Here is a 10,796-nt window from a genome sequence, read left to right as displayed (position 1 = left end):
AGAACATTAAGTGCCACCAGTATTGCCACTAGTCAGGTACCTTCCTCACTCCAGAGGCAACTGGAAGAGAACTAAAAGGCTGTACTGCAAGACAGTAAGGGAGCCACATGAGCCACAGGTGTACAGCAGGAGCTGTGCCGCCAGCAGTCAGGGCAAACTGCCACTGAATTCCTGTTTAAAATCTGCTTGCCATTTCTGGTGTGAAGGCTTAAAGAGCTACAGGTCAGCACTGCATTCCCAGACCGCCACCCCCAGCTCAGTGTCTGGGTGCTTCTGCCCATCAACCTTGGTAATGGCATTGGCTAGAGTAAGGGGAAGTAGATCTAATCACTTAATGGGAAAGGCATGGCCCCGCCCTACACCCGAGGGGTGTTCCCAGGTTGGACACTGGGGCAGTTCATGGCATGTAGCACAGGGGTACCTCAGCAGAGCTCTGCAAGTGGAAGCTGAGGTGCTGGGCTAGCAATGTGGAAGCACCGCCCTGGCCTGCCCCGAGCCTCTCTCGCTCTGCCTCACTGCTCTCTCCTTCTGTGGAGGCTCAAATATTCTTGTGCTCAAGAAGAAAGATGACAATCACACCCCAAGTATAAACCCATCGGGCAGCACGCACAGATGAAGGCAAGGTAACAAAGCAGCTCGCAAACAAGTGCACCACCCGGGGCCATGGTGGTCCTCCCAACCCGGCACTTCGCCCTACGCTCTGAAAACACCTACTTTCAGATAATTCTAAGAGAGAACACAGCACATCTCTGTCCTCACTTGGGCCTAACAAAAATAACATACAATCCGAAGAGTTTTTTATTCCACTCTTTTCATGTTTTTTAAAGGTGAGCAGTACATCAGATTTGCTCTAGAACTGATTGTGTAACCTGTGTGTCAGTATTTATGTGAATACCTCAGTCCTCCTCAGCTACATGTCTACCCATATCACCCGGAAGAGTGAGCTGTCATGGGGAATTCACTAATGTAAGGGACACCCTCTGATGCTAGGTCTGTGGTTCCTCATTTAATCAGATCTTTAAACTGAGTTGTTTCATATCATCAGAGCCAAGCTGACAAACAGGCCCCCAAACCATTCCTCTCAGATGCATGACCAAGACAGGATTCATCATTTCAGTTCTAAAGGGAATAAAATACTTAATTGGTACTACATCATCCTAGCCTGTACCCCTAAGGATACTGAGTATTAAAAGGAGCCAACACCTTTAGCAGCAAAGAAAATGAAACACAGGAAATGTTGAGTTTGTAACAGAATGGTATTTTCCTCATGTAGCTCACGATACTGCCAAATCTCCAAAAGTAAGCTAAATTTCACACCAGACCAGATCTGCCCTTTCCCTCTGAGCCTCAAAGTATAGACAATTCCCAGGATTCACCAGGAGATGGAGATGTTTAGCAGATTCTGTTCCTTTTCTTCAGTGTATTAGCCCCTTGGCTGGGATCTTGACTCTGCCCTATTAACCATGCTTTGACGTCACGTCACTACTTGCAGTAGCCTGTCCCCAGCTCTTTGATCCAGTGCTTGACTCCTGGACTCTGCCTTGACCTGAGGGAGACATGCTTGCTGGCGCGTCACTTGTGTGTGCCCTGTGCTTCACTGCTAGGACAGCAAACCCAGACTCAGGCGGGAGGGAGGACAACAGTGCCTCGGTCATTCTGGGGGCAGTTTAGATGCTGTGAAATTAAACCTGTTCTAAGTGTACTTGTTTGAATTAACTGTATTGTAATATTATTTGTTGAATGTAGTAATTAGGTATTTATGAATATATTGCTGTAATTTCTGACAACATCCAAAAAATAAAATCTTCCTAAATCATGTTAAGAGGAAAATCTTTGTTATAAGATAAACCTGCCTGCCCACCCCCACCCCCCAAAAAAAGGAACACCAACTACACACAGTTTCACAGGTCAGACCTGAAGATACTCAGCTGTACCCTCAGTTGGCTCAGGTTTTAAAGCAAGGTGGCAGGGATGCGATGAAGACAGACCACTGACCTCCACAGTAACAAGTGGTTCCACTCTAAGGTTCCCTGATGACATCTAAAGGAGTAACCAAACATCTAAAACAGCACCTGTCATCAGATACTCTATCTTCTGTCCTAGTCCTCCGGGTCTGGTCCACAGTGTTCACACAATAACCAGCATCTGCTCTGGAACCATCTCAGCAGCTAGACCAAGTGAGGAACCCAGAAAGGCAGATGCCAGGTGGTACCCTAGGACCAGCAGGCTCAGATCCAAAGCCACACACTACAACTTTTGACTTCCTGGGTGCCAAGTCAAAACCAGCTGTGACTGAATGCATTACTGTGTGGCACAGGACAATCATGTCTCCTCCCAAGGTAAGGTGATTTCTATAAGGTGTCTAACAATTCCAAAATGCTGCAGTTCAAAAACTGAAGTGATTTTCTCTTAGGAAGAAGATAATTTCCTGAGCCACTGTTATCTACAACAAAGAGCCCTTTCCCTGCTGTAAGAGCAGTCTGGAGGTCTGGCTTTCCTTCCCAGCATTGTCTTAAGCCTCACTTAACACACTGAGACAAGTTTTCCCCAAACATCCAGACTGGTTGGTGGTTTGAAGTTGCAAGTCAATTGCCACACGCCTGTCAGGATCAGATCATCTTGGCCACAGGACAGAAACCCAACAAAGTCAGATTTTGGCTGATGGTGTTTTTATTATAAATTGTAGTTTAGAATATAAACACTGGTCAGTATTACCCGCCACTATTCACCATCATACTCCATGAACAACCTCTAGCAGATCCAGGTTTTGTCCAAGAAATTGGAACCAAGAGGGAAAAGAGCCCCAGCCACATGGCCTCTCCTGTATCTACACCAGTCACTGAACACACCCATGAGGACAGCCTTATGCAGAAAGCCTAAGGCTCTGGCAACAGGGAGGACTTGGTTGCCTAATACTTTTTTCTTTTACCCACAGAAGAAAAGCTGGCTTCTAAAATTAAATGGGGGATTAAATGTTCAGGGGAGTTTTGGTTTTGGTACTAAGGACTGAACCCAAGGGTGCTTTACCACTGAGCTACCTTCCAGCCCTTTTTAATTTTGAGACAGGTCTCACTAAGTTGCTCAGGGCTTCACTAAATGCTGGGACTGGCCTGGAACTTGCAATCTGTCTGCCTCAGCCTCCCAAGTTGCTGGGATTATAGGCATGCACCACCATGCCCAGTTCAGAAAAGTTGAGTTTTGAGAACTAATCACAATTTGCTTCTCTACAAATGTTACAGATCCATTCCCTGTACCAGTATGCATATCTTTCATACATTCGAAAATGTTTTCATAACTCCAAATATACAAGTACCTCCGCCATGTCACCAATCCCCACCTAGCAAGCTGCTGCCAGACAGGCTAGACCTTGCCAACCACAGGCCTTCCTCTAGAAATCCTGAGATGGGGCACTCTCAGAAGGCTGGAGGTTTGTACGGAGTTTATACATGTGATGGAGTGCTTGTGTGAGAAAGGCCCCGCTGGTGTTGATCTCCATCAAAGTCAAGTTATCCAGCTGCAACAAAAGAAAACAGATCTAGTCTGCCAAGGAGTTTTGATTTTGAATAAAAGCTAAACTACTAAACAAACGAATGGATTTTTTTGTGTGGGTTTTAATTTCACTGTTTTCATGGTGCTGGAAATCAAACCCATCATCAGCTAATTGTACGTAGCATATGAAGAGACTCTTTAGCTTAATCTAGATGCCAGGGTATGTTAGGCAAGTGCTCTACCACTGAGCACCTCCAGCACAGCCAGTAATCCCCGCTTGCAGTAGCCTGAGCAAACAGGACACTGGGTTGACAGTCTCCAGGGGCATAAAATCTAGAGCAGAGCCCACCAACTCCAGGTGGGAAGACAAGAGGTGAGCAGCACCCACCTTGGCATGTGACTCCTGCTGCCGCACAAAGCTGTCAGCAGACACCCGGAGCTTGGCCATGCGCGTGTCCCACAGATCCTTGATCAGGGTCCGGATTGCATCTGCCTTTGGGATGTTATCTGAAGCACTAAAAGAAGCAAGGGGTGAAATAAGTAAGCACACACCTGATAGACTAAAACAAAACCAGACAGAAGCAACTTCGGATACTGCTTAGATTCAGGTGCGGTATTCCAACTACTCCTGACACACCAAATCTGTTTTGGTTTGTCTTCATTAAGATGTAAGGACTTCAGCAGGTAAGCATGGTACCAAGGACATTCAGCTACCAAACTTTTTAAAATTTTTTGGTACTGGTGATTGAACCCATGTATGCTTTGCCACCGAGCTACATCTCCAGCCCTTTTTATTTTGAGACAAACTCTCATTAAGTTGCTGAGGCTGGCCTCGAACCTGCCATCCTCGCCTCAGTCTCCAGCGTCACTGGGATTACACTGGGATTAGGTGTGCTCATGCCAACTGTCCCATGGCCAGCTACTGCCAGGACTAATTGCTCCAAGTTAGACATCCTTGGCCACAGGACAGCAGGGTTTTGTAGAGTGTAACTTCCATCTAGAATTGATTTCAAGGGCTCCTTATGTATAGTGGTGAGCAGATCACTACTCCCCACCAGTAATCCAGGTTCACTACCTATCAGGGAAAGAAACTACCAGCTCTGGGCTCAGCACCTTGCCCAGCACTCCTCACAAAAGCCCCGAAGGGGAAGGATTGTCCTATTCTGTAGATAAATCAAAAGTTACAAAAATCACTTAAGAAATTACAAATTAATGTAAGTGTTGCACATCCACACACAGTGAGGCTGTGTAGAAGCCAATCCAGCAAGGGCAGTGACAGCTTTCCTTCGTGGAAGATTCTCTAGGCCAACCTTCAAGACAGACAAACCAGAAAATAAAAGCAGAAGCAAACACTGTCCATCATTAGGCACTCCGAGTTAAGCCAGAGCTTCTACATGCTACAAGTAGCTCAGTACTGGTAGGTGGCAGGTCCACAGCATAAAATCTATGTAGTTAAATTTTATTTATGAGCCCAAACATTTAGATCTTATGCTCTGAACAGTAGGTTAAATAACAAAGGACCCTAAGTTTTTGTCAGCTGAACTATAGAACAAAGGTAAAACTCAGTCCCTTAGTCAAATGAATTATAGAACAAGGTCTTTGATAAAAGTGAATATACAATATAAGGAACTTCAAAAACTAAAAATGGGGGTTGGGGTTTTGACTCAGTGGCGGAGCACTTGTCTAGCATGTGTGAGGCACTGGGTCTGATCCTCAGAACCACATAAAAATAAATAAAGGTGTTATGTCCATCCACAACTAAACAAATATTTAAGAAGAAAAACTAAAAACGGACAGGTCCCTCATGTGGATAATACTAACTCATACCTAGGGTGTGCCTCCATGTTCTCTCCTTCCCAACTGCTGCTCTCTCAGCCAAGCCAGTCTCTCTTCTCCCGGGAGTTCTCCATCACACAGCTGCCTCCGCTTCCCAAGGCCTCTTCATGCCGCCTTTCACAGCTCCTGCCTCCCCGGCCCCTCCTCCACCAGCCCGAGGAAAGTTCCCTTCCTCAAGCCTGAGCTTCCAAGAGCCTTCTCTGAGCCCTCGAGCCCTCCTCCGGCACCCCAGACACTCCTACAGCAATGACCACGCTGTGGCCTAACAACTGGTTCCCAGGTTCACACTGCTTCCCCACCAAGCCAGGAACTCAGGCCCACATGACCATCTCCAAGCCTAGTGCAAGGCCTGGCACCTTATTTCCCAGAATTTACCCAAGGAATGGCACCAACCTAAGGACAAGTCTCTGTTAGGTGCCCACAGTTCTCCTTTAAATTCAGCAGGCAGCGACAGTAGTAGCACCGCTCAGTTCCTCGCTCTACCTCTGCTCTCGAACTCATCAACCACAGCGCGTTCAGTAGGGAGCTTCAAGAGCTTGACCTTCTGTAGGTCACACTCCCAGAAAAACCATCCACACCTGCCTTCCCCTTGCCAATTTCATCCATTCAGCAAACATGCACCCAGGCCACCATGCTGGGGACACTGCATTCAAGACACAGTCCCTGGCCATTCAGAACAGGTACATGGGAGTGGGAGTAATGGCACAGCCAAATGGTTAGAAAACTGCAGCTATGGCCAACACTGCAGAGCACAGAGTTGCCAAGCAAGCAGGCACACTTAATCTGGCAGGGACACTTGTTACACTGAACCACAGGTGACACGGGCAAGGGAACAGACAAGCTTCCTGGGCAGTGTGTGCAAAGTCATGAGGACCCAGCATGCAGGAGGAAGTAAGAGGCCAAGCCAGAGGATCACTTGAGCCCAGGAGTTCAAGGGCAGCCAGGGCAACATAGTAAGACCCCATCTCAAAATAAACAGAAGTACTGCAGAGGTAAGAGACCAATGTGAATCCCAAACCTACAGATGCAGAGGAAAGAACTGCAGACAGCTGTGAAGGAGGAAGGAGAAGCCCAAACCAGGCAGTGCACTGCTTCAAATGCCATGGTCAGGATCTGGACTAAAACCCTAGAAAGCTGGGTGTGGCGGCACACATCTGTATTCCCAGTTACTTAAAAAGCCGAGACAAAAGGATCGAAAATTTGAGGCCAGCTCAGGCAACTTAGTGAGACCCTGTTTCAAAGTAAAAAGCTCTGAGGACGTAGCTCAGTGGTAGAGCACCCCTGGGTTCAACACCCAGCACCACAAAAACAAAACAAAAAAATACAATAAAACTCTGGAAAGGCACCAAGGATTTTGAAGAGAAGGGTCACATGGCAGTTTTATCTTTAAAGGATCATTCCAGCTGCCACATGAAGAAAGAATTAGAAGTCCATGGGGAGCTCGTGTGGTTGCAGGCAATAGAGCATATTTTTGCCATGAGTGGTTTCCCTGTAGCTTAGGACAAAGGCAAATTGTAAGCCCTCTGGCCTCTCCTGTGAAAGTCACAAAGAACTCAAATCCACACACTCCAGACAGAATAAAGAGGGGTAAAGCTGCACTAAGTAAGCTACATGTAATTAAGAAAAAAGCTTCTGCGGGAGATGACAGTGGCTCACACAGGGGTCCGATGTCAAGCGACAGGAGGTAGAATGGAAAGAACCAAAGGATTTACTGGAGGCTGGGGGAGAAAAAAGGGAAAATGAGAGCCAGAGATGAGGAAAACACACGCACCCCACAATCCCACATGTGCACAGAGACGCCCTCCAAATTACCAACCTGGGAAACTGGGTGGCCAGTGCCAGCACCTTCTGTGGTAATGAAAGAAAGGGGGAGTGGGGCCAGAGGAAGAGCAGAGGGTCCTCCCAGGCACGGGTTCTGGCAGGGAGAGCTACTCACTGATTGAGCAGCAGTTTGGTGAGTTCCATGTAGTAAGGACTGGGTACAGGGGTAAAAGTTTCCTCCTTTCGTTCATGATCCTTCATCTTCTCCAACTTTTCTGAAATGGAGAAGTCAATAAATGTCACCATCACTATAGCCAAGGTTCATTTCAATTTCCAATTTTCCCAAGGGCTGACTATGGATCAACTTTTCCATAAGGAAAATATTCTGGAATAATACTTGCATCAAGGCCTTCTCCTTGGGGGGAAAAAAAAAATCTCTAGGAAGGTTTTGTTGTCATCCCTTTGGCCAAGATATATTTCTGAAAAGAATATGCCTAAACTGGAAGTTCTTTTTATAGGGAGAGAACGATTTTACCTTTGATGTAATAAGTGATCAAAGTGATCAGTGACTTAAGAAATCTATGTATACTAATCCTGGTTCATAAGAGAGCAGGCAACTTAGAAACTACAGCCATTTTGGTGGCAGTATGATATTCTAGGGGACTTAAAGGCACTCCAGCTGGGGGGCGGGGGGGTTATATACTAGGGAGGCTTAAAGGTACCCAATAAGGCAGTGGCACAATGTCCAACAAACTCACATCCACATGATCCCATCCTGCCTCATTCAACAGCACACGTGTGATGGGAAGGACTTCTACATTTACATCCCAGATCCTCTCATTGTGGTTGGGTCCCCCACTGCCCATTTAACTTCCACCTGGACATCCACATGCATCTCTGACAAGACAGGTTCAAACCTCAGTTCCTGGTGCCCATAGAGCACTCTGGCATACTTCCCAGCCTCAGGGAATTCCACCTCCTCCTGCAATCCCAGCCCACAGCCTGGTGGCTCTCTCATCCCCAAAGTCCGTCCTTCAGTAAACCTGCTGCTATTCCTTCAGAACATACCCAGAAGCAACCACAGCCCTACCCTGTCAGCCATGGCAGGGATAATACCCTACTCCCCACTCACACACCTTTTTCTACAGTGGAGTGATTATTTTTCACTTTTTCCCCCATATCAGGGGATCAAACCCCACACCTCACGCATGCAAGGCAAGCATTCTACCACTGAGCTACACCCCCAGCTGTTTTTATTTGTTTGTTTGTTTTGTTTTTTCCCATCTAAATCAGATTATGAAATGCCTCTGTTCAAACTTGTCAACAAATCAAAAGGACTGTCAATACCAAATTCTGGCTAGGATGTGGAACAACAGGAACACTTGTCCTACATTTCTGGTAGGACTAATGGCTCAACCACTTCAGAGGGCAGTTGGCAGTTTCTTACAAAGTCAAGCACCATCTGTCCTATGACCCAGCAAGTCCACCACTCCAGGTACTTATTTTCCTAAGAAAAATAAAATCATACTCCAAAGACTTGAACAAGAACTTCCATAACAGCCTTATTCAGAGTAGCCATAACTGAGAAACCACTCCAACGCCCACCAGTAGACAGGTGAGCACACACTCAGCGTGCCCAGACAAGGAGACACTCTAGAATGAAACTGATGCAACCACGCAGGCAGTGGCAGAGGCAAACCACAGAAACGCCCATGACTATGAGAAACCAGAGACAAAGTGAGATACTGGATGATTTCATCTACATGGTGTACCAGAGCAGGCACCATGGTACAGGCTGCTCGCATGAAAAGTTCAGGGACTCTCCACACCTTTCCTCTGGTCCTGTACCTTGGGTCAGAACAGGTCGAAGCTCCCAGAGGCTGATTCCGAACTAGGGGCCTTGAGGGGTTGCTACTGGAGTCAGGCCTGCAGGGTCTCCCCACTAGAGGCCCTCAAAGTAGAGGAACTGGGGTTTCCCACTGCCAGGGTGGGTCACTCCTTTAGACAGGGAGCCAGGGGGACATGTCTAAGCAGTCTTCCTTTAACTAAGTTGTATGTAGCCTGTTGAAAGAATCCTTGCCTGCAGGAGGCGGGTACCCCAGGTATCCCAATGGGGAGGGGATGGTCAAAATCACTCAGGGCTTTTCAAATCCTACATGCATGCCACACCTCTCCCCCACAAAAATGGTAAGGATTTTCTTCTATAAGGAGCTATTCGCATCTGATATAGGGAGATCACAGTGCTCAGGACTGCCTGCATCTTTGATGCGTTGTCACTTCTTTTTGGAGCACCCAGGATGGAGCCCAGGGCCTGGGCCATGTCAGGCAAATGCTCTATACTGAGCTAGAGCCTAGCCCTTTTTATTTTTTTGCGATGGGGTCCCGCTAAATTACCCTGGTGGCTTTGAATTTGTGGTCTTCCTGCTTTAGCTGCCTGAGCCCCATCCCCAGCTTTGGGTCAGTCTCGCCAAGTTGCTGAAGCTGGCTTTGAACTTTCAATCCTCCTGCCTCAGCCTCCTGAGGTGCTGGAATTACAGGGTGTGCACCAAGGCTGTTTTCACCTTTTTATTAATTTTTAAAATTTGCTCTAGTTATACACGCCAGTGAAACGCATTTATGCATTTTGGTAGATCGTACATAAGCTCTTCTCATTTTTCCGACGGCGCACGTTGCAGGGCCACGTGGAGCACGCGGCCGCCCTGCGCACCAGGCGGCCAGTCTGTCCGTCCCTCCCTCACCCCTCCGCCTAACCTAAGCTAAATCCTCGCTCTTTTCTAACATCTTCACCCGGACTGCACGAGCCAGCCAGCTTCACTCGCCGGTCGGCGCATGAGCCACGGTCTCGCGCGGTCAGAGCCGGGCGACCACGAATCGAGTCCGTTTCGGAGCCTTTCCCCGGCGCTCGGGCACCCGCGGCGGGCCCGCCCCCGGCCAGCGCGCACCTACGTCCATCCACTCCGGGGGCAGCAGCCGACACTTCTGCCTCTGCTTCAGGTTCACCGCCAACCACAGCGGCACTTGCACCGGCAGGCCAGGGTTGAACGGCCCCAGGTCCCCCTGCGAAGGCAAAGGCCCGAGAGGCCGTCGGTGTCCCGAGCCCGGGGCGCCGCCCGGCCGCGGCGGAGAGCCCCGCCACCGCCGCCCCGCGCCCGGGACCCGCCGCCCCAGGACCGCGGCTGCCGCGGTCCTCACCCCGATGAGATAGATCTTGTCCAGGCTGAAGTTGGGAATGATGGTAACCAGCTCCTTCTCGGCCAGAAACTCCACTTCCGCGGCGTCCATGCCGGCGGCCGCCTGAGACTCCCGCCTCCTCAGGCAGCCCAGTCTCTCAGAACTAGAGACAACCGCCGCCGCTTTCCCGCCACGGGGCAAGCCCGCCCACACCGGAAGACGGGTTAAGACAGCCAATAGGAGTCAGCGGTGCTGAGCGGCAGCCAATGGGAGTGAGCTAGGCTGTGCGCGGGCCCCGCCCCTCCACGCCCCCCGCCCCTCCCCTCCCGCGGGTCCCTCCACACCCCCCCGCCCCTCCCCTCCCGCGGGTCCCTCCACACCCCCCCGCCCCTCCCCTCCCGCGGGTCCCTCCACGCCCCTCGCCCCTCCCCTCCCGCGGGTCCCTCCACGCCCCTCCTCCCGCGGGTCCATCCACTCCCCCTCGCCCCTCCCGTCCCTCGGGTCCCTCCACGCCCCTCGCCCCTCCCCTCCCGCGGGTC

At 49.5% G+C, this 10,796-nt stretch overlaps 1 protein-coding gene across 1 annotated transcript; it reads right to left on the bottom strand.

Moving 5' to 3' along the window:
* Nucleotides 1-2,670: 2,670 nt before the first annotated feature.
* Gins2 (GINS complex subunit 2) lies at nt 2,671-10,415 on the bottom strand. The gene is made up of 5 exons (XM_047529083.1): nt 10,279-10,415; nt 10,029-10,143; nt 7,262-7,361; nt 3,878-4,004; nt 2,671-3,514 (listed from the first exon to the last, which is right to left on the bottom strand). The coding sequence occupies exons 1-5, from the start codon at nt 10,366-10,368 to the stop codon at nt 3,389-3,391; spliced, it is 558 nt and encodes a 185-aa protein (XP_047385039.1). The 5' UTR covers nt 10,369-10,415; the 3' UTR covers nt 2,671-3,388.
* Nucleotides 10,416-10,796: the final 381 nt, after the last annotated feature.

This window comes from Sciurus carolinensis, chromosome 16 (genome assembly GCF_902686445.1).
Source record: "Sciurus carolinensis chromosome 16, mSciCar1.2, whole genome shotgun sequence".
Taxonomy (NCBI): Eukaryota; Metazoa; Chordata; class Mammalia; order Rodentia; family Sciuridae; genus Sciurus; species Sciurus carolinensis.
The sequence above is the reverse complement of the archived record's forward strand: the minus strand, read 5'-3'. Positions and strand labels throughout refer to the sequence as shown.